General features: G+C 42.1%; 1 protein-coding gene across 2 annotated transcripts in view; it reads left to right on the top strand.

Moving 5' to 3' along the window:
* PRKCA (protein kinase C alpha) overlaps nt 1–24780 on the top strand; it is a 395491-nt gene that overhangs the window by 139771 nt on the left and 230940 nt on the right. For both annotated transcript variants that reach the window (XM_077853719.1, XM_077853720.1), the window contains one exon: nt 13868–13950. In XM_077853719.1, the coding sequence (XP_077709845.1) occupies nt 13868–13950 (83 nt within the window). The remainder of the gene's footprint in view (nt 1–13867; nt 13951–24780) is intronic.

The following is a 24780-nucleotide window of genomic DNA, read 5'->3' on the forward strand; positions in this document are numbered from 1 at the left end:
GTCGAAAATGGCAAGAAAGCATCCTTTTTATGACAGAACAAAAGGTTTTTAAGCAAACAAAGATTAGATGTTAACAGTTTTATGCTTTGTTTTAGAGTTCTTGTGCTTGGCTCGGCCACTGTCCTCAAGCATATTTCTGAGTTATTTTCTAATCTCTGGATACCCCATGGCTGAACACCTAGCTGTGTGAGTCATGCAATTGTATTAAATACCCGATAGACATACAACAAATTTAGGTGTGCACTGAGTAATTTTTTAAGAATCAGAAAGCACTTAACGGGCTTGCAACCTGGTGCTGTATCATCTTTAAAGTTATATTTTTAGTTAATACATTAATGGTTGAAAAATTAGGAAATGCAGATGAACAAAAAAGTGAAATTACATCTTCCCAAACACTAGACACAGTCACTTTATCGCGTGGTCCATATCTTTGCAGTGTCTTCCCCATGCAAAACCATGTACATTTAAAAAATCAGTAAATAGCTCTATTTTGTGATTGTGAAATGTAAGTTTGAAGCATTGTGTCTATAGATTTTAAAAGCCCTTTGGGGCAGCCCCAGGTGGCTCAGCGGTTTAGCGCCACCTTCGGCCCGGGGTGGGATCCTGGAGACCAGGGATCCAGTCCTATGTTGGGCTCCCTGCATGGAGCCTGCTTCTCCCTCTGCTTGTGCCTCTCTCTCTGTCTCATGCATAAATGGATGGACTTTTTTTTTTTTTTTTTTTCTTTTAAAGCCCTTTGATCGGGGATCCCTGGGTGGCTTCGCGGTTTAGCGCCTGCCTTTGGCCCAGGGCGCAATCCTGGAGTCCCGGGATCAAGTCCCGCGTCGGGCTCCCGGCATGGAGCCTGCTTCTCCCTCTGCCTGTGTCTCTGCCTCTCTCTCTCTCTGTCTATGAATAAATAATAAATAAAATCTTTTAAAAAAAAATAAAGCCCTTTGATCTTAAAATTTTGGATAGCAAGTCATTTGTTAATTTTCTTTGCTATATTTTCTGGCATAAGATTCATCAATGTAACATATTCTTTTTTTTTTTTTTTCTACTCTTTCTATGCCTAATGTCCTTGTACTAAAACTTTGCCTTTGTCTTAATCTTTCCCCACACACTCACCACTGTTACTGTGGGCACTGGAATCCCCTAGACACTTTCGAATTTCCTTTTTGGAAAGTTGTAGCCTCATTGCTTTGTAATTATGTTGTGTTCCACATCCCTGATGCTTTATTAGTTCCCAACATATTTGATAAAAGGGAGGTAATTAGTGTATTATGGCTTCTTCTGAATTGTCCTCCAAGATAAGCAGAGAGAAATGCTACATGAGTAAAAATTTACATAATAATATGAACAGATTTTTGTCACATAAACTCAACATAATCCTTCCAGAAAATAAAGGCATTTTATTTATGGAAACTTTCTGCAGGTATTCATCTCTAAGAATTAAAAATGACCCCTGTGTTATGGCCCTCAAATTTCAGAAGTGACACCATATCACGTTTGCTTTGATTAATCCCTGCATTTCTAAATAAACTTAAATGTCTTTTCAATTCTGAGATGGTTCCCACCTCTGTTCCAATATTGACTGAAATCTAAGCCAAAATATGAAGCACTTTTCCCTAACTTATCCACAGGAGCTTTATAATTATATGACCAAAAGGGAAAGGCGGAGGGGGGCGGGGAGGAGCAAACACCGGATTCTGAAATGAGTGTTGAAATGAGTGTTCCAATATTTGGAACAACTTCATAATTTCCTTCTGTGAATCATGACCAAGAGTAATATTTTCTCGATTGATATGAATCACATTCCTTTCCACCAGTGCTTAATTTCTCTGACCTCCTACCTGCCTCTGTAGTTTGCATGAGGCGGTCCGTGCCTATTTTCATATTTTTACATAGATGTTGCTGCAGATGCTGTCAGATGACTGCCCGTCGTGGTAAAAAAAAAAAAAAAAAAGTCCCTCAACCTTTTGTCCTTTTTTCAGCCTCAGCAACAGCATCATTTCTGCCACCAGTCTTCTGTAAACTTGAGGCTGAGAGAAGAGACCTTCCCTCGGTGCTCCCAGTGTGTACGGGGAAGACTTTACTGTCCTTTGTGATCTTGAAATTACTGGTTTGTGACTGTTTACTAGATTAGCCTTGGACCTGTTCAAAGTACCTGAGCCTTACTGATCTTCATAGATAGCCGGGTCTGGGATGTAGCTACTGCTCAATAAATACTGGTTGACCAGACTATACAACGAATGCTTTCCATTCACTGCCTGTGTTTCTTTACCACCTACTTTCTTGCCCACACTCTGTTTAGTTACTATTTTTATAGCCACCAAAGCCACAACCTGGAGTCCCTAATAGGTTTGTCTCAGCTACTTCCTGACTTGTGAGAGAGGCTATGGCAAATTTCCTTTGTGAGATATTCCCACCTTTCCTGTTTCAAGGCGCTCAGCTGTCTGCTTGCCTTTCTTTTTTTTTTTTATTTTTTTATTTTTATTTATGATAGAGAGAGAGAGAGAGGCAGAGACATAGGCAGAGGGAGAAGCAGGCTCCATGCCGGGAGCCTGACGTGGGATTCGATCCCGGGTCTCCAGGATCGCGCCCTGGTCCAAAGGCAGGCGCTAAACCGCTGCGCCACCCAGGGATCCCTGCTTGCCTTTCTTGTAGGCTGACCCTGTTGATTCCTCTTCTCATCACTAAAGCACACCACCTCTCTTGAAAACTCACTTGGGATTGCCATCATCTCCCCCTGGGCAGCCACTGCCCTCAGAGTCGTGCTTTATGAAATCCTTAAAGTCCTCACATGCCTGCCAGCCTTCCTGGCCTTTAGGAGCTTCATAGAGATTTTTGAAAGGAGTGAATGAATAGATGAACATGCAACTTTACACCTGATCCATTTTCAAAATAAGCTGTAAAATTACAAACATCAGGGAAGTAGGCCTGACTCTTGGCCTTGACTTTCATTTTTCAACCAAATGGCTTGTTTGCTGAACAGATATGTGCTAAGGATGTTGACTCTTCATGTGACTGCCAAAACTTTGACTTAAGAATAAAACTGTAAAAAAAAAAAAAAAAAAAAAAAAATACAACTGTAGCCTAGGATTAAACAGGAGCAGAGTAGAGGCAGAGGAGTCCTGACCTTACCCATCCACCTAAGTGGTTTCTTTGGAAGTCTTCTGATTCTGTTCTTCTCGGACTCTGTGATGTCTCAATAGTAATATCCTCGTGAAGGTTAAGAGTAAAGGTGACTTCCTTGGGCTCTTTCTTGGTCCCTTGAGGATTTAAAATGTTAGTTTTCTGGCTGGTGTCATACTTGTGTGGAAACCTATCATCTCACCACTAAAGATGGAGAAAGTCTTTTATGTACAATCCAGCATTGTACAAGCCTCGTTCTCCTGATTGTCCTTGTTATCTTTTTTTTTTTTTTTTAAGATTTTATTTATTTATTTATTCATGAAAGACTGGGAGACAGAGAGCGCCAGAGACAAAGGCAGAGGGAGAAGCAGGCTCCATGCACCGGTAGCCTGATGTGGGATTCGATCCCGGGTCTCCAGGATCGCGCCCTGGGCCAAAGGCAGGCGCCAAACCGCTGCGCCACCCAGGGATCCTGTCCTTGTTATCTTAAATGCAAACATCAGCTAGTATATTAAGTAGGACACACACACAAAGTCAAGGACTTTAATTTTGAGCTTCTGATGATACTTCTGTGTTGGACCTTTAAGAGTTCTGACTTCATTAAAGTCATTTATAATCATGAGCAAATGAATTTTTTTAAAAAAGATCTTATTTATTCATGAGACAGAGAGAGGCAGAGACACAGGCAGAGGGAGAAGCAGGCTCCATGCAGGGAGCCTGATGCAGAACTCGATCTTGGAACCCCAGGATCACGCCCTGGGCCAAAGGCAGGATTTTTTTTTTTTTTTTAATGTTACGGTTTCTATTTTATATCAACAATTGGGGTTTTATTTTTTTATGTTTTGATTTATTTAAAAGAGAGCATAAGCAGTGGGGAGGAGCAGAGGGAGAAGGAGAAATAGACTGCCTGCTAAGCAGGGAATCTGACGTGGGGCTCTGTCCCAGGACCCTGGGATCATGACCTGAGTTGAAGGTAGGCTCTTAAACCAACTGAGCCACCCAGGCGCCCAAAAAATTTAGGTTTTTAAAAACCACTTTTTTTTTTTTTTAAATCACCCATAATCTTTGTGGGCCCTTACTTTTCCCAGTGGAAGTGGAAACAGAACACTGATTCCTTACTTGAACTGCTCATTGCTGCTTTGGATTTGAAGGTCCCTTCAGTCACCATTGGTGACAGAGGTGAATTTCATGGGCACAGGTATGCTGTCCTAGAGAGCTGTCAGTGAAAAGTGACTTGAACGCCTTCCTACTTGTTGATATCACTTAATTGAAGTCTGAAGTTTATTTACTATGAATCCTTTTCCTGGACACTTCAGACTTTTTCTTCATAACTTGGGCTCCTATTTGGGAAGTGGGGTGTTGTGGTTTTCTTGACAACACATAGCTCTGATTAAAACTTTCATTCATTGAATCCTTTCGAGAGACTGCCTTCTCTTCTATATTTTTTTTAGGATTTTATTTTAGAGATCTAAGGAGCACGACCAGGGGGAGGGGTAAAGGGAGAGGGCCAAGCAGATCCCATGCTGAGAGTGGAGCCTGATCTGGGGCTTAATCCCACAACCCTGAGATGATCTGAGCTGAAATCAAGAGCCGGATACTTAACCTACTAAACCACCTAGGCACCCCTACATATTAGTTTTCTGAAGCTGTTCTAACCACAAACTAGGTGGCTTAACCCAAGTATTTCTCCATTTTGGAGGTTAGAAATCTGAGATTAAGGTTCTCAGCACTATTGGTTTCTTCTGAAGGCAGTGAGGGAGAATGACTCTCCCCATGTCTGGTGGTTTGCTGGCAATCATTGGAATTCCTTGGCTTGTGGAAGTATCAGCCCAATTTCTGCCTTCATCTTCACATGGCATTCATGTGTGTCTGAATTTCCCCTTTCTATAAGGACACCAGTCTTACTAGATTAGGGCCTGCCCTGTGCCAGTATGACTTCATGCTAATGAATTCCATCTGCAAGAACCCTGTTTCTAAATAATTTCACATTCTGAGATTCTGGAGATTAGAACTTCAACATACGAATTTAGGGCTGGGATGGGGGGAGGGGGTAACAGTTCAACCCATTACAGGATGAGTAATGCCTGAAATGATAAGATGACATTTTTATTTGGCAATTCTGCATAGGAGGGAAGAGTAGAAATAATGTATTACACCGAGGGTGCTTCAGAGACTACCTAGAAAGACAACTTTTAGAGGATCCTAAAGTCTGTCTTATGAAAGAACTGAGACTATTCTTGACATACTAAGTGTAAAAGTAACTTATTTTTGAAGTCTCTGCTCTGGTTTTTTTCTAATCAGCTCTTTGTCAATATTATCATGATAATTTCTCAGTGGCCTTTGATTAATGGCTGGGGTGGTAGGGGAGAAGAGCTCAACCACTGGGGTAAAAACCCATCTTATTCTCCTAGCCTTTTATGATGGACATATCCAAACACCTGCAAACATAGTGAGAATAGACCATATATACCTGTCTCACAGCTTCTATAATTGTTGACTTGTACCAGTTTTGTTTCATCTTTTTTCTTCTTGCTGGAGTCTGTTGGAACAAGTTGGAGACATCGTTCGTGTATTTCCACTTGTCTAAATTTAGGATAATAGATGTTATACTTTTGCTATATTAAAATTGAGAAAGGCAAAACTATTCAGTGATAAATATTACAAAATATATACCCTGGCTTTTACATTATAATGAATTAAAGGAGGGAAAAAAAGTGGAAGATAAAAGGGATGGATAGGTAGAGGAATAAAGAAAGGATATGAGATACCAACTCCTTTGTACATCTTTCTTTTAACTAGACCCTGAGCTTCCCTGTGAGCAGAAATGGTCTTGGCTACCCCTACGCCTTCATGTATTGCCAGAGTATAGGTGTATAGTAGGTGCCCAATAAATATTTGCTGAATAACTGAATGAAAAACGGATGAGTGATAATTTCCCAAAAGGCTTGCCCAGAAAGATACATAGACATGCTCAGAAAAACACATTTAGAGATGGAAGAAAGGAGAGACTCCATTTCATTGCCTCTTGTAGTCTCCAGAATAGTTCTTCCAATAGTGTCACAATGTAGCTTTTTTACAACCTTAGTAAAAAAAAAAAAAAAAAACAAAAAACCAGATGTATCCCAGTTGAGCACCCACCCCAGGATGGATGAAATTAATTTATAAATTAGAAGCTTCCTCTATGCCGTAGGAGTCCATTCTTCATCTGGGCTGTGTTCTTACCATCTTCTCTTTTCTCAGAATTCTGGAGCTGAAGTTTCTTTTGCCTGCCATTCTGGGAAAGGTTTGGGGGTACTGTTAAACAAGTGGCATGCATTTTGCTGAGACTAGTTTTGGGGTCCCTAAAATTCAGACTGATGGTCTTAGACACGAGTTACCTCTGAGCAGAGGAAGCAGGTCATGCTGTCCTGGAATTAATGAGGTTTTAGGCTGGAAGAGGGAGGGAAGGAAGGCCTCCTTCTAGAGCCCAGCTCACCTTCTTAACTCCTTGCAAGTCTCGTAGACCCCAGTTTGGGTCCTTTAAGACTGAAAAAAATAAAAGACCTGAATATATTAGAGTGAACCCTAATATAAACTGTGGATTTGGGGAGATAATGATGTGTCAGTGAGGTTCATCAGTTGTAACAAATGTACCTCTCTGTGGGGATGTTGAAAGTAGAGGAATCTATATATGTGTGGGGACAGGGAGTCTACAGGGAATCTCTTTATTTTCCCCCTCAATTTTCTGTGAACCTAACTGCTTAAAAAGTCTTCGAAAAAATACTGCTGAGAGAAGTCTGGTATTACAGGCTTGATAAAGTCTTGGGTAGAATGGATGTAATTTATCAAAAAGGAAACCCGAAGTGCATGTTGGGTGGCCAGTGTTCAGATAGAGAGTCCTATTGCCAAGTTATGAAGGTTTTCTATGCCCTTATGAACTTAAAAAGGAAGTTGGGTTCTTTCGATTTCAAAATCACAAAAACATGGCAGGTCTGGGCTTAAAAAATCAAGCCTTAGGATTTTCCTTAAAACACGTTAGCCTGAGTTTCGTCATATATTTTTAAGGGATTTTTTTTGTTGTTGTTCTATAAAACATTTGGGCCTTTATACTAGATTGACTTAAGGAATTAAGACTGTGTTACTGATGTATATTGATGGTATCAGAAAAGTATATCCTGTTTCAGTTCTAGGTTGAAGAATATGAGAAAAAGGAAAAGGGAGGCTCTGTATCAAGGACCTGTTGACCTATGTCATTGTGGTGCTGTCATTATCAGTCTCCTAAGTGTGTGGCTTTTGGGCCATAAGGGGCCAAATGTCATTCTCAAATCTAATCTTTACTCCTTGGCTCTAGAAGAATCGTTTATACCAGTGATGGCCCAACTGTTCTTGAAATTCATTTTCCCTCAACTTCCTCCAGTCCCCTAAGTCAGGACTCTGTCCTCTCACTTCCCAGCTGCCACTTCCATTTCACCATCAGCCGCCGATGTGGGTGTTCCCAAGACTCTTCCCTACAACCTAGAGTTCATCCACCATTTTCTCTTCAGATCTCAGCTATGCAGATACCTCAGAATTTGGTCTGCATGCCCCCAGCTGCCTTTGGACCTCTAATCCTGAAGTTCTGCTTGCTTGCCTGACACCTCTATTTGAGTGACCCAGCAGCATAGGGTGCTCACTTTGCCCAGGCTGTGAATTTTGGGGTTCCAGTTCATTCTTACCTCTTGGCCTCCTTCATTTCCCTGCCAATTCACCCTTTGTCATTTTACATCTCTTTTGGCTGCAAGTACAGAAAATCCCATGTACATGGGCACACACCATAAAAGCATGTGTGCTATGATCTTACATATGCAGGTATACTAAATTACACGGTATACATTGGAGATATAGGTATATAGGGAGTATTTGAAAGGGTCCTTGATGGCTCACGTATCTGAAAAGTCTAGAGGGGAGTGCTGTGCCAACACCAAGATCTGGTTTCTTTTTCTCCTTAGTGTTACATGCTGTGTCCCCTTAATGTTCTACTCTGAGCTGCAAGATGGCAACCCTGTTTGCCCAGTTGATCTGACCAGTAACCAGGAGACGCCTTTTGTATTCAGTCTTTCTGCTTTCTCTAAAAATGTATCGCAACTCCAACCAGGAAGGAATGTGCGCGCGCGCGCGCGCGCACACACACACACACACACACACACACACAGTGCCATCAATAGGACTTGGTGACCTTAGAAAAGAACAGGTTAAAGATGATTCTCCTGGGGGAGGGATGGAGAGGGATGAGGTGCCTGACCAGAAAGGGGAATGCTGGAGGTTTTGAGAGTTTATCAGGAGCATGTGCACTAATTCTTAAAGGCAGAATCTGTGCTGCCTAAAGAATGTCATCCCTTCTGGTAATATGTGATAAAGCACATTTACTTGATTTGTTTTCATACAACTTGAACATGTATCCCACGAGAAGACTGTTTTCATTGTTACAAATTTGAAACCAATAATTTTCTTTGAGCATGCAAATATAACATAAGCTCAAATTTTCATCACTTTCCCTACAAAGCTGAAAGTGGTTCACTTGCCTTAGAGATTTTCATTTCATTGTATTCTGATGTGACGCTACCTTTCATTAATCCCTTCCAGCTAAGCAAAATTTAATTAAAACCACCTCACATGATGGCAACCATTCATGTATTTAAAAAAAGGAACTTGAGGAAACTCAGCTAGCTACCAGTCTTCTGTTCTAAACAAAATTGGACGATTACCTGTAGTAGGTTTTTATTTCTTGATTTGGAGATTTGTTACATAATGCGTACCCTCTCCCATTCATTTTGGGTAGCAGGGAGTTTTTATGCATATGTTCCATTTTATGAGACTCTGACCTGAATTTTGAAATCAGGTGGGTGATTCACAGAGGGTGAAAAGGAAAAGAAATGATTTCTTGAAGAGAAACAGAAAGTGATATAGATTTTTTTCTCTTCAATGCACATAGCAATCCATGTCATGTGTACATAGGGGTAGTCCCATTTTACACATAGATTGAGCATGAGTGTCACAAGGATTTGGTTAAAAAAAAAAAAAAGCCTGAGCCTTCAGTCTGACAGTCCTGGTCTCCATCAGCATTACTGACAATCACCACTGGTGAGTGAGATGGGAGGGTTGGTGGGACACGTCTCTGGTCTCCAGCAGTCATGGGAGTACTCTGCTCTGAATTTCCCCCATGTCCCCACTCTATTCGGTCACTGACTTTATTAAAAAATTTTATGCGATTGAAGCAAATAACTCTTTCTTGGTTTCATAACTAAGCTGTGAACAAAAATAACTACAGAAAATTCACATATGCAGGACTGCAAGGCTCTCTCATTTCTAATTTCATAAATATCATTTCAGGTTGATGAATAAATTGTGGTAAAATATACATACCCTAAAACTTACCGTTTTGATCATCTCAAGTATATAATTGAGTGGCATGTGCCTTGTGAAACCATCACCACCATCGATCTCCAGAACTTGGTTGTTCCAAATAGGACTCTACCCTTTTAGCGCTAACTCCCCACTCTTCTTCCCCAGCCCTGTTCTACCTTCTGTTTCTGGGTTTGACTACTCTGGGCACCTTGTATAAGTGGAATCATACAGTAATCTCTCCTTTTGTGTTGGCTTCTTTCTCTTAGCATAATGTTCTCAGAGTTCATCCATGTTGTAGCATGTGTCAGAATCTTTACCTTTTAAGGCTGAACAATCTGTATGGATATATTGCATTCTGTTTATTCATCTGTTGATGGACATTTAAGTTGTGTCCAACTTTGTTGATGCTGCTGCTGTGAACATGGATGTGCAAATATCCGAGACCCAGAAGTGGAATCGTTGGAACATAGGGTAGTTCTGTGTTTGCCTTTCGTACTGTCTTACATTGTCCCTAGAGATGGACAAGCGTTCCGATTTCTCCTCATCTTCCCCATCACATGTTTTGTTTTAATAGCCTTCCTAGTGGGCATGAGGTGGTGACTAATCACCTTCAATTAGAATTTTCCCTCCTGTCAGAGCTCTTGCTGCGCCTACTTGATTTATGTGTGATCCATGTTGGGAGCATTTGTAAGGAGCAGTTTGCATTGACCAGCAGGTAGCTGTAGCTGATTCCTATATATGTAGCATCAATTCACCACAAGGTTTTTTGTTTTTTTAGTAAAGCTCTTTGTTTAAATGAAATAATGATAAATATCTCTGGGTTTGCCACTTGCCAGAGATCACTCTGGAGAACATTCTCTGGTATCAAGAGCCCCAAGTCATCCATCTGCGTGATGACATTTGGCGCAGAAACCAAGCTCTCTACAGTTCCTCCAGGGGTGTCTAATGAGCCAAGACCATTAGAGTTAAATCAATTCTGATCAAATTCATGGGGGTACAGTGTCAGAAGGGAATGTTTCTCTCTCACTGAGTGTTTGGCTTTCAGATTGTTCTTGGTTGGGTTTTGTTCACTTTAATGAGCACAAGTGAAAACCACTGTTAACATCAACATGGCAGCATCAGCACCCACCTCTATATTTTGGAAGTCATTGTGCATTCTTGAGCCAACAGGGGTAACTGTTATTCTGTCTTGGAAATCTACTTCTGACAGATGGTGAACACTCTTCCTTAATTTCCATTTAGCTTTACTTCCGTAAGTAAGATTAGCATGTGATATGGATCAGTTGATGAAGCACCCTCAATTTTAAAGCCAGATAATGTTAAGAATCACTATTTGGCCAAACCTGTGGTCTTTATTTATTTATTTTTGTCCTCCCACGTCATTTGCTTCGTGTGATTCTGCATTTCATGTGTCATCCATCACTGTTGGGTAGCATAAGCATATCACACAGAGGATAAGAGGAAAGCGATTTTGTGCTTAGAAAATAATTGAATGAAGATTTACTTTGTGACTTTAAGCTGCAGGACAGCTTCATATTTTAAAACCTATCATTTGGTTATATAAGCAGACATGCCCCAAAGTCTTGGGGAATGGGGCTTCATCTCAGTTTTATTGGCCAGCCTGTGCTTGCTTAAGCAAAGGCTTGTTTAAGCACCAATGGTCCAGCTCCAGGATAGGTCATGGAACAGAAAGAGTCTGCCCTGATGTGTGTGGCTCCACTTCCTGCCTGCCAAGGTCAGACAAGTATGTTTGAAACGCATACTGTGTGACACAACTGCCTTACCCTCAACTCTTTACCCAGCTCCCCTGGCTCTATATAGCATGATGAGATGAAGACTTTTAGAATTCCGAATAAAAATAAAAACCGTTCCTAATTTTTAGCCTGGGGAAACTGTGCTGTCCATCTCCAGGTAAACCCAACACATTCTCTTCTATTATTATAGAGCCAATCTGTTCCTCGTTCTTCAGCTACCCTAGCAAGACTTTCTCAAATGTTGGCAATATATTGTCTTACAAAATATGCATTACCCGATTTCGTTCGGAACTTGAAACCAAAGGTCAAGGCCCACCATCCGTCGTTTTGGAATCTCTGGTCGTTGCACAGCTTTCTGGGATGGCCTCTCCCTAACAAATGCTGTATGCAGCCAGAGCCTGCCAATGCAGGGCTCCTCTTCCCTGCCCATGGGGTGGGGACAGAGATGGGATAGGAGGAGGGGAGGATAACTGGGCTTTCTCTTGCCTTCCCATAGTCACCTAGACATGGGCATGTTCTTTCTCTGAAGTTCATCCATTCTGAATCTTGAATCTTTGAACGGGCTTTACAGGGTCTTTATCCTCCATATAGCTCACATGGATGAGCAGCTCTAACAGGACTCTTTTTTCCACCTCCTGTTGGGTGAATCTAATCATTTCTAGATGTGATTAGAGGCAGGAGATGTAAGGCAGGAGGGAGCGGGAGGTAGCTAAGGTAGGCCAGGAGGAAGTAATTTTGGGGGTAGGTGGGACTTTTTTTTTTTTTTTTAACTGCTTCTGCAAATTATATACTGTATAGAGAGGGCCTGGAGCTTCTTGGGATAAAACTGGATATGAGATTTTTTTGAGGCATATGTTAGAAATACTTGTGGGTAGAGATTTATAAGTGCCTTTACAGGTAAATGGGAATAGAAAGGATGGATAGAAAAAACCATCCAAATGGATTTGATAAATACAGGTTTTCTTAAGTGTTCACCTGAATGCAGAGGTGGTTTAAAAGGAATAAAAAAAAAAAGGCAACAAAACCCCAGTATGTTGAACGATTAAAGAGGGAATCTGAATGCTCATTTTCCCTTCAAAACACCATATCCATAATAAACTATGATGAGGAAATAATGCTCCTGTGACCCTTTTCCTTTCGTAATTTATCTTTCTAATTCTAGTGAGTGAGCAATGACTTTGTGCCTGGGGAGAGTGAGCAGATGAGATTAATTTGTGCCATCACAGCTCTGCTTTATTATCCATCCTGGAGAGGGTTGCAGTGGAGATGCTTTTAGCAGAAACATCGTGAAAAAGCTGCTCTGAGGGCTTGGAGGAGCTAAGTGCTGCCCTTTGCAGTGTCTTGGCACTGCTGAGGCAGTTGGGAGCTAGCTCTCTATGGCTTCACTGTCCTCTCCTGCCCTCCTGGTGGTCAGGTACAATGGCTGGGGCAGGCAGCCAAGGAGAACCCTTTACTTGGGCATCTCTGCTTCCAGAAGGATGCTCTTCAAAACCTCTTCAGTTGTCCCTTCCTATGGATGGTTCTCTCCAATATCTGACTCTGCTTGCTCATACCAGACACACATTTTTTTTTTAAAGAAGTATTTTTCTAGTGACATCGTATTATGACCATCTTAAAAGGAAACTTTTAAAACAACCATCCTTTATCCATTACCCTGACAGGGCATACCCACATCTTCACCCTCTGGTTATTTTATAGATCTAAAACACACATATATGTGTACACACACACATATTTACATGTGATATATTTATTTTAAGTGTAATTCCTTTCACATACTCCTTTTCTTGTCACCCATGTATAAAATCTTGGCATTGCTTCATATCTTTTCTGCTCCTGTCAGTGGCTTAGGACACAGTGGAAGGAAGGGGGAAAATGATATTTTCTGTTTGGTAAACTATAGATATTGATGCGTGTTACATAGCATTGTGAGGACTCAGATATTGTATATGAAAGGGACTCATCAAAATGATACATAATAGGATGCTCAGAAGTATCCGGTCTGTTGGCAAGTCTAGTCCATTCTGAAATTTCTCTGGCATTTATTATTTCCGTTTCTTAGCAGACCAAATAATGATGGGCAATTACTTTCATTCGCAGACTAGACAAGAGGCTTCTAATTGGACCTCATGGTCCAAATCTGGTCCATTAAAGTCTTCCTGTTGCTACCATTTGGCCTTCTAAAGCACTGTTTTTGTGCATGTTACCCCGGTCAAATCTTTCAGTCGCTGCCAGTGCTTATGAGAAACCTCTTGAATGTCTTCATGGCCACTCAAAGCCCTCTGCTTACATTCTCAGCATGAAGCTTCATACTTGCTCTTTAAATTTAGATTGATGCTTTATATCTTGGGAAACTATCTTATGAACTCTGGCCCTATTTCTCTCTCCCTCAACTTTAAAGAATAAACTAGTGTTTAGGTCTCCTTGGGCCCTGTCAGACATGGCATTTTATGGTTCTATTATCTGTATGTCCAAATAATACCAAGCTGAGTCTTGAATAAAATGCCTTCTGATTGCTGTTTGATATTCTGTCTATAGTGAAATTAAACTGACTTCTCATAGGACACAGTCTTGTTTTGGACAACAAAGCTTGTGTGTTAAATTACTAATTTCAGTTTTCTTTTTCTCTCCACCAGTTTGCTGTTTTGTGGTTCACAAGAGGTGCCATGAATTTGTCACTTTTTCTTGCCCGGGTGCGGATAAGGGACCCGACACTGATGTAAGTAGTCTGGAAGCTGTTATTTGATTTAATGGAGATTTGTGACTTCACCTTTTTTAAATGCCTGTAAAACTGTTGTTTTGGCACATACCCTTACTGGGAAGACTTGTCAATGAGTCCTGTACAACTTTGACTTGTACTAATGAACAGATCTATAGTCCTTTTGAGCCATGGCAAGAAGACTTCAGGGTCAGAGGAGAATTTGTTAGCTTGTACTCTTCCACTCTGGGCAACCACATGGACTAAATCCACCAACTTTATAGTGAGAGCTTTCACAAACACAGTGTGGTTCTTTTCTGAAAATGTTGACAAATTTCACAACAAAAGTAAATCACCCTTTACCGTTCACCCTAACAGTTGGTTGACTAATAGGACTGTCCTTGCTTTTGGCCAACGTAACATGCCTCTTTCTACTTTGCTTTATGAGATCCTTTTCATTATGTATTATAAATGCTGCTGTTGATTTAAATAATTTAGCATCTGTTCCACTGAACAACTGATCTCTGAAGCTGCCCATGTGTGAACACGTAATTTTATTTGTGCCCTAATTCCGTCTGTCTCTAGTGAGCGTCTCTTGCATCTCTTGTTTACTGAAAAATGGGATCAGCAAAGGAGAGTGGGAGTCAGGAGGCCTGGGAAATCCCAATATCTAAAATATATTGAGTGGAAAATTGGGCTGTTATATGGAAAATACTTTAACAGGAAAAAAGAAATTTGCAGGGGAGGCCTGAGGAGGAGACACTTCTATTCTGAATTGCTTTTGCTGGATCACTTCAGTCACAAATACTTAAATTATGTGCTCCAAGTGTGATTCCTACCTTTGACTCTTGTTCCCATCAGGAAACACAGATTTCAAAGTGGCTTTCTCAGAGCAGGCAGGGCTGAATTCTTCCCTTTTCTGAAGAGGGCATACTCATGGTGAGCTCTTAGGGGTTCATATTTATGTTGTTTTATAGCACATGTAACAAAGGAACTTACTGTTGCACCCTGAGCACCTGGGAACATGCTGTGTTTTGGTTAAGAAGCTGGAGGAAGCCGTAGAGCAGAAGCCTTGGGCTCAGAGCCACCAATGGCCTGCAAAGGCTCAAAATGTGGGAGCTTCAGAGATAATCCTGTTTTCTGTCTTCACAGACCAGAAGGTCCACGTCCATGAACGACCCACCTATATACAAAAAAAGTAGTGTGCTCCACCTGACCCTTGTACATTCCCCTTCTTTCAGGAATATTGTTTCCACATTTTTGGCATCCTAGAGGTAAAAATAGGTGTAGATAAAGAGTACCAGCTTTCCTGAAAGTTGGCCTCAAGCATCACATGGTGTTTCTTTGGCCACCTTGGTCATTATTCTGAATCCATCCTTCTGTTCTCCCATTTTAGCTCCAGCAGGAATGGGGTGTGATAGGGGATTGGCAGGCCATAGGGGTGTAGTTATTGCCTGACTTCTTTCCCTCCTTCCACTTCTTCATTCTTTTGCTTAAGTACTATATGTATTTTTTTTTTTTTTTTAAAGATTTGTATGAAAGAGCACGAGCTCACACAGGGAAATGGGGGTAGAGGCAGAGAGAGGAGGAGAGAATCTCAAGCACACTCCCCACTGAGTATGGAGCCCAGTGTGGAACTCAGTCTTATGATGCTGAGATCATGACCTGAGCCAAAATTACTAGTTGGATGCTTAACTGAGCCATCCAGGTGCCCCAAATACTTGTTATTAAGTACAAAGTATGGGGAAAGATAGGCATGGTAGATATCACTAATTAAAATAGGGTAAACGTTCTCTGAATGTGTTTACCTAAGAGACCTCCTCTAGGTGATCAGAGGCTTTCCCAAAGAAATGGCATTTAAACCAAGCTTCCGGAACAAGATAGGCAAGCACAAGGGAAATTTGCATGTGTATGTATGTGCTAGGGCATATGGAGCCCCATGAAAAACCATTCCAGGCCAAGGGAAAAGCAAGTGAGAAAGCCCTGATGTGGGAAGTTTAGTGTGTGAGAGAAGAAGAGCAAGCTGGTAATCAGATGTGTAGTTAAGGATTTTGAACACAATCTTAGGAGCAGTAAGGATCCAGAAAGAAGCTTTAAATTAGGAACAATGTGTTGATCCTTTTGGTACGGTAACAGGATTTCTCTGGTTTCCTTATGGGAAATGGACCAGGTTAGGGGGTGGGTGAAAATGGGGAAATACCAAAGGATGAAGAATCAGCATGGAGGGCAAGGTGGCAGAAGCTTGGGGGGAGGTAGGAGAAGTGTGGATGGGCAGAGTGAACTCATTCAAGATGCATTGAGGAGCTGAATCAGGAGCCCTCGGCCATTGGTGGGGGATCAGGGAGATGGAGATGTTGAGGAAAAACTCTCGGGCTTCAGGCCTAAACCTGTGAATGGACGGAGGCCATCAAGACCATGGAGGGAGAATGTATTGGGGAGTATAGGATGATAAGGCAGATTAAGGGTTTCACTTTGGACATGTGTAGTTTAAGTCGGGCATTGAGAAGACTGTTGTCTATGAATGCAGGTATGGAGGTTGAAAGTAGAGGGTATTCTAAAGATAAAGATTCCCCTCCTCTGGTTTTCGTTAGTTTTAAGCTTTGGGTGTGGATCATCTTGCCTAGAGAACGGGGTACATAGAATGAGAAAAAGAGATTAGGGTCCAGGAGAGAGCATTAGTGGATTGGATAAAAGAGGGAAGGCAAGACCAAGGAGAAGCAGGAAGAGAAGTAGGAGGAAGACGACCAGGTGGTGATGTTCTAGCAATTTCCTAGAAGGGCTGTAGGCTAGCTCTCTGCTTATGTCATGAATTCTATAAGCTTTTGATACTACACATAAAGAGTTAATATACATCCCAGTTTGTGCAGGACTGTCATGTTTACATGGGGAAGTTTTGGTTTATGCCTGCTACAGATTAGTTCATGCCTGTTAAATTCTTACCCTGTTTTGATGATCGCTATGTAGCCACCCTACTCCTAGAACCCCAAGCCAGGCAGGAAGCCTTAGTGATGGTCTGTTGGTAAGATACAATGGGATGCACACCTGTGAGCTGATGTGTTCATTCTGAGGTTTTCCCCCACTCCCTGTTGTGTTGACCTGCTATAGATGGTCTGTCTCACATCTTAATATCTGTGAAAGTGAAGATAAGAGAGGATTTTTTTTTTTTTTAATATGAGAGGAAAAAAAGTACTTGAACAGTCTGTGCGTTCTCTTCCAAGAAGAAAATTTGCCATTTGGTTGTTGGCCTTAAGAGGCCTATGATTAGGGCTTTGTGTAGCCGGGGCATGAGAAGTGTGTGTCTGTGTGCAGGGCAATTTTATTTATTGTACAAGTCTGCAAGGTGCCCAGACTTAAACTGCACCAGAGAGGTAGTTGGAAAACCATGAAGGTGTCAGGACACAGAGCTGAGATGAGATGGTAGGATTTTATTTTATCTTTCTTGAATACATTTTAAAGTCCTAGAATTATAGAGCTGAAAGGAGTGGTGAAGACTTATCTAGGTTAACCTTATTTTTTAGATGAGGAGAACAAAGCATATAAAAGATGTAAATGATTGGGCGACACTGCAACATGTCTCTTGAGTGTCCAAGAGGTTTGTGGATGATTGGAGGCTGGGAAAGGAAAGAAGGAGGGTCTTCTGTGGTGGCCTGATTGTCCTGTCAGTGGAGAAGTTGCTACTATTACCATGATGTAATCCTTCAAAGTTCTGTTTAAGCATTTAGAAAAATGCTAACAGGCATGGGAAAGGCCAGTTAATGGAATGGAAGGATCAGGAAACACAAAATACGTAGTTTTTTTCCTCTTAAGTTGTATTTTTTTCCCCTGAAAATCTAAAAGTTTTTAGATTGAGATTTGTTTCATGTGTGCTGAACGCTTAAGATGCACACAGTTCACCTGCTGCTTAATGATGCCAGCTCCGCAGACCCCAGGGCATTCACACATGGGGACAGAGAAGAGGGACAGACCGTGTGAAGTGCACAGACACTGGACCTCGTCCTGAATCTTTAGGATGAAAGGACAAGTGCTGTGAAAAGTGTGAAATAGCACTGCCCCAATTACAAGGAGCCATATGGAAAGAGTTAAAAACTCTTTGGAACAGAGATCATCTTCAAGACTCAAGGAGCAGGCTAGCTGCAAGGATGCAGAAGTGTAGGGAAACTGAGGAGGTGAAGGGGTGTCTGGGTTCAACTGAAGGGTGGAAGGACCCCATCTCCCCCTACTGCACCCCCACCCCTGCCCCAGAATGGGTCAGGCCATTCTCAGCCCTCCTTCCCTACCCCCTCTGGATGCAGAGAGTTCTGTTGCCAGACACTCCCTCCCAATATGTCTGGAGATAAAAGCCAAGCATCTCCGAGACTTCAAGTGCAACCTCATGCACGCCAAGGACAGAGGAGGAAAACGTAAGACTTTGTGTTGGAAAGGCACTTTGAGCTGGTACAGGATTTGTGCTGCCAGGGGTGCGGCCTCAGAAGGCAGCCTGGTGCTCTGCCCAGCACCCCTGCCCCGCATCTAAGATTTTGTAAGACAACAAAGAAAACAAAATCGGCCCATGTTTAGAAATGGCTAACGTCCCTTCTGCTGCCCCAGCCCTGTCCCCACTAAGGCATGAACTGGGACACGGACAAGCCTTGCCTTTTGGGGTGGGGTGGGGGGTGCGAGTCTGCTCTTGGGAAGAACTGACTGTGCTCTGTTTCTTCAGCTGCCACTGATGCCGTGAGCTGATGTTTTTCTTCTTCCTTGCTCTGGCCGTGATGGGGTGAGGGGACCTGGGGGCCGGTCCCAGAGGGGCTGACTGCCTCAGACTCCTGCCCTTCACCTTTTAAAATTTCAGCTGCGTTGTCCTTCAGTCCAGAACTCCTGCCTGTTAGAACGGTCTCTGCTCAAATTACATCTGTTCGTGAAGCCCTCCCTGCAGGAGGGAAGCGGGCATCTTCAGGTCTTCCAGGATGTATGCATGTGTGTATTCATTCCCCACCCCCCTACTTTATGTGCCTTAAAGGGGAGAGAACTGAAAAGCAACCCTTTAAGACGTTCCTCCCAATCTCAGTGCTGCCCTGAAAGCCCTAAACAAACACCCACACCTTTTCAGTACGTACAGTCTTTACGGGATTTGCATACAACCACACGAATGTTAGACAACTCTTTCAACATGAGCTTTGGAATATTTGCTCCGTGCACTGCATCTGTGAGCATTTGAGGAAGAAGGGAAGGCGCTGACCTGTTCAAAGGCTTAACACCTGCCCCCCTGCCCCCACCCTAGGCAATTCCCTTCCCGTACTTTTGTGTTCCTTTTGTTTGTGTTGATTTGCCTCGCACCTTTTCACCAGTGCCCTTGCCTGTCTGGGGAGGAACTGGACCTGTATTAGTACCTGGTACTTCTGCTCTCTGAGCCATGCAATTAAACAGTATTCAGGAAATGTAAAAATAACTTCCTGGGTCATTAGTGTACCTCACCTGGGAGACAACCAGCATCCATGCAGACAGCATTACGAGTTAGCGAGTGCCTGCCAGAATGTTCAGAAGGGCATACATGAAGAAATTAACTTGTTAAAAGGCTAGGGAAGCTTGCTTCTGATCTGAGTACATCGTCAGGTCTGCAAAGACCGTAAAACCGAGTCATTGGAGGAAGCTCAAGAGCACTGACTATAAATGCTTAGAGTGAACCTGGAAACAGTCACATCAGTGGCTGTATAAGCCAAAAGTGATACCTGGTTGTGGGGCTGGGACCTGGGGAAGGCTGTATGTCCAGGTTGCAAGATTATTTTCTCTTCATTACAGCAGACTTGAGAATCCTCTCGTTCTCGAGTTCTTTCCCGTGTCTTAGAAACCGAGCAAATGAAAAAAGGCTGCTGAGTTGTTTAAAATTCAACATTTCAGAGCTTCATTTGTAACAAAACTCAAAACATTTAAAATAAACGTAGAAATTTAATTAGCGAATCTTCTATTTTCTCAAAGCACGCTTTAATATGGAAATAAGACAATTTTGTGAGCAAACCCAGTTCTACCTGAAACACTTATCTATTCCTGAACTGACAAAGGGAGATTTGTGAAAGGTGCAGGTGCTTAAAAAGTTGCATTTAAAATTCAGCCAAGTGAGGTCAAAAGAGTTCTGCAGTGGGAATTGGGATTTCTGCCCTGCCAAGTCCCTGAAAATCCTTCTAGACCTCGGTTTTCTTATTTATTGATATGGAGATTGAACTTGATGGTATTTAAAGTTGTTTGCTTCCCTAAATGGCATTCCTTCCTTGAGTACTTACCGAGGGCTTCATGCTATGAAGATATGAAGGTAAAGAGCGTTCTTGCCCTCCTGGTACATCCCCCCCCCACACACACACACAACCAAAAAGATGAGCCAAGCATGCAAATAATGATACTCTCAAATAATGAGATTGCATAGGCTAGCTGCTGTAAGTGAGGAAGAAATAAAATCCTGTTGAGTGTAAGGTGCAGGGAGAGAGTGACCACCTTATGGAAAATGGAAGGAAGGCCTCCTAGAGCTGTCTTAAGATTTTTAAGATTGATTTCTTTTCAAAATATTTCTTACAAACCAGTAGGACTGGTATTCTCCTGTTTCTCTTGCTAGCTTAAGGGAGTTCTGTCTCTTGCCAAATGCTGCTATCCAGTGGCACATAAACTCAGGTGACACATGTAAGCAAGAGGACCTGTAAAAGGAGCCCCTGCAAGGGAGAGACATGCCTGTCTTCTGTGTGGCCCGGTCCAATAGATACCATGTAGACCACGAAGGAAGCCTTTTGTGGGGTCCTGAAACCACCCCTTTTGGTCGCCCACAGGTACCATTCCTCACGTGCTGTGATGCCACAGGAAACCTTAAAACGGAGTTATTTCAGGGAAACAAACCCAACAAAAAAACTCCTGTGCTAATTCTGCTCTTCAGTGGGTGGATTATTTTATGTACCAGATTCACAGTAACAGAAGTATTTCCTCCAAAGGAAGGGACTCCTGCTACTTTTGCGCCAAATTAATTTAGCTAGGAATTAAAAATAGCCTCAAAGCCTTGCATCCGCAGTTCGGATGTACCGAAGGAGAGAGCTGCGTGGTGGCACCTCCATTGTCTTTAGCTCATGGGGGTGGGGGGGAATGGTGCCCCAGAGCGGGGCGGGGGGCGGGGGGCTTTTCAACTCAATACAATTTAAGTTTTAAATTTAAGTTTAAAGTTGCTGGGATTCAAACAACTTTGGAACTCCACTCTTGGAATGGCATGTAAGGCCAGTAGCACATTCTTCTCAAAATCTCCACTCTTGGCAAATTGTCAGCCTCTGAGAGTATTTGGGGGAAGTAGCTAAGTTCAGTGGAGCCAGATCTGAACCAAGGGGCAGTGATTTGTGTGAGTGGTACACGGTTTGGTCCAAAAGGTAAGTTGATAAGGTTAGAAGAGTATTTTCTTGGGAGAGTTATAAACTGTTTCTAGACATCCGTTTTGAAGGAGATTTTTGCATGTGAAGCTTATAGGAATCATCATGTAGTCCCTCAAGGGCACTTCCAGTTAATACCCATGTTGGTTTAGGAAAAAAGTCTTGCACTGCTGCATGATCCTGCCTACACAGCAAATTTTTCATGGAGACCTCCTGTGTCTCTTCCTTTTGAAAAACAAGAGTTCAGTGCAGAGCCTGGCACAGAATGGGTACTCGAAAGAGATTTGTTGAACTAGAGTGGAAGGTCGTCTGATTATCTAATTTGACCATTAGTTGTACGTATCTGGGGTTGAATTATTTACTTTTATTTATACGTGGATTGTTAATCTCCCCAAGACCTATGGATGGGTATTTCATCAGCATTATTAGGGCTCCTTGAGAGGGATGGGAGAAACATACTTGATGGATGTTCCTACTTTTCACAAGCCATTTCAAATCATTGTCTAAAATAGTATTGCAACTTTAGAAAATGGTGGACCTGGGCCATAGCTTTTGACTGGTTAGGATAAGAATTGGTACAATAGCTTCCTTATTACTTTTCTTGACCTGTGCAAGGGCTTAGTAATATCAGACAGTTCATGATTTACAAACAACCAGATTAACCTGTTCCTGAGAACCTTTGTTGGTGATGTCTAAGGGACCTACCACTAGAGCTGAAATCATTGGAAGCCTGGAGCTAGAAATTCTGCTGTATAAGTAGTGACATCTTCATGATATTACCTATAGTATACTTACTTAGTCTCTCTTACGTCTGGTGCTTTTTTTGTATTCACTAAATGCCACCATTAAATGCTCCTTGGGTATTTATTATTGCCAGGTACTGTGAGATACAAAGGTTGAAATACAGTCCTTGTCTTCAAATAGCTTATTCTTAGTTGGAAGTCATGCACACGAATAAGCATTATTCAGATAATTATTTTAGTGGCTAGCATACATAAATATACTAGGCATCTATTAATTCTATTATATAAATGTGAAAGTCGAGGCTGAAGGTTGACTAAATGACTTGCTGTAAATAGTTGATTAAGCTTTGGACCAAGCCTCTGCTTCCAACCCTGTTCTCTTTCCTCAATATCAAAGTGGGTCGATCAGCAAAGCCACTTAAGGGGCAGGTTTTATGCCAATGAAAATTCTCTATTTTCATGACTAGAATCTGGAGTCAGGGTGACTGAGAAATTTTAAAATGGTAAGAGAAATTTGAAATAAGTTCCACAGATATTAATAAAAAGCATTCACAAGTGAGGCTGACAAAGTGAACTAGTGAAGGAAGAGCATGTAGGGCTGATGATGGGACCCTGTGAGAGCCTAGAGTGGTTTGCAGACTTAGTTTGGGTTTTCCTCAAGAAGGTGGAAGGTAGTACTTTTCAGAACTGTAGGTTTCTGGAAAGATTTGTTTTAAGTGGCTTTACCCTAAGCTGAAAGCCAGCCCAGAGAGCTTTTTGGCTCATGCCTGAGGCTTGTTCCTGGATTTTAGTGAGTCACTCCCTTTTACAAGCTGAAGTACGAGTCCCATTCAATTAGCTGGTACCTTCCTCACCTTGGCTGTTTTCTGCTTAATAAATTTCCAGCAGGAGACTCTGTAGACAAAAAGAGAAAGAACATTTCTTTGGGGCTAGGAGAGGGAGCTTTGTAGAGGATTTTCTAGCTAGCATTATCACTGTGCCATCCATTTATTTACAATGAGACCAAGGGCCAAAAACGAAATTAGATGAGCCTACTTAACTAGGAATTCAAAGTATATAAAAGTATATGCCTTTGATAGTGGCTAAGACTGATGAATCAAGTGAGGCAGTACCCCTCTCTGACAGCTGTTTCTATTACGTTTTACCAGGAGCCATGAGCAAACAGTTATGGTGGCTGGTACCAACAAGAGGTGAGATGGACAGTGGGAAGGTCCATTTTAATCATTCTTCATCCAACGTTTCTATTTTTATAATCTGATTCCTGAAACACATTAAGTTTTACCAAGGGGAAAAAGCTAGGTTCCAAGAAGAATATATTTCATTCCCCAGGTAATTTTCCTTGATGTGGAAAGAATGCTCAGGTTTTTGTTGAGGATGTCACACTCAAGATATACAACACCATCCTTGTTTTCTGTACTGTTGCCTGTTCTCCCTGCATCTCCTCCACTACCCAAGCCAGTGCTTATTCCTGTCCTCCTAATCTATGTTGGAATAACACCAGATGATCAACTGTGCAGTCTCCCAAGCCGGAACCCTCAGAATCATTTGGCTTGCCTCCATCTCCTCTGTCTCCCACATCCAAGCGGTCTCCTGGTTCTGCGGGCTCTGCTTCTGACTCTCCTCTCCATGTTCGTAGCTGCCATCTCCACAAAGGCCCCCTTTGTGTTCTATGAGTTGGTCTTATTGGCTCTGGACTATCTTTCCTCTAGTTCATCCTTTGTGTTGTCACCAGTGGTAACCTAGTCATTATATTTATGTTTATATAAATACATACACACATGAAACACCGTCAACAATTTCCAAAGATCTCTGCAGGGTCACACAAGATGACTCTACTGGCTTTTAGCTTGGGCTCTTGGCCAGGATTGCTTTGGTTCTCCATGTTGGCCTTTTCAGGAGGGTAGCACAGGCTTCTTACATGGTGCTGATAGTTTTTGAAGAGGGCAAGCCTAAATGTACACACGCTTAAGCTTCTGCCGGCACCATGTTTCCTGATGTCCCACTCGGCCAAGGCAAGTCACGTGGTGAAGCCCAGAGTCATTGTGAAAGTAGGCTAGTCGGGATTCTCCAGAAAAACAGAACTAATAGGCTGTGCATCTGTTTATCACACAAATAGACTTCTAAGAAATTGGCTCATGAAATTGGCAAGTTTCAAGATCCACAGGGCAGGTCAGCAAGCTAGAGACCCAGGAGAGCAAATATGTATTTCCAGTACAGAGGCCAGCAGGCTCAAGATGCAGGAAGGGCCAGTGTTTTGTTTGAGGTTCATAGGTGGCGGGGAGAAAACCCTGTGCTAGTTCATAGCCCTTGGATAGGAAGAACTCTTGCTTTAGAGGGTGGGAGGCTGTTAGTGTTTTCGTTCTGTTTAGGCTTTCGTTAGAGAAAGCAATCTACTTGACTCATCCACCAATTTAAATGTTAATGTTATCCAAAAGCTCCCTCACAGAAACACCATTATTTGACCAAATATCTGGATACCCTGTAGCCCAATCAGGTTAACACACAGACTTAAGCATCATAGGGGGCATACACAGTGTGGATCCTGGGAAGGGTGGATCACTCTAGTCATTGATGTAACAATTTACCACAGGAAGACTTATTTTGATCCTATTACACTATTTTATTTCCCCTAAATCTTACTCATCCCTGTATCACCAATACTTATGATTTCTGACTCCTGGTAGGTGATCATTAATATTTGTTGAATGAAGAAGAAATGAAGTCCCTGATCCCCT

Source organism: Canis aureus, chromosome 16, assembly GCF_053574225.1.
Source record: "Canis aureus isolate CA01 chromosome 16, VMU_Caureus_v.1.0, whole genome shotgun sequence".
Classification (NCBI taxonomy): domain Eukaryota; kingdom Metazoa; phylum Chordata; class Mammalia; order Carnivora; family Canidae; genus Canis; species Canis aureus.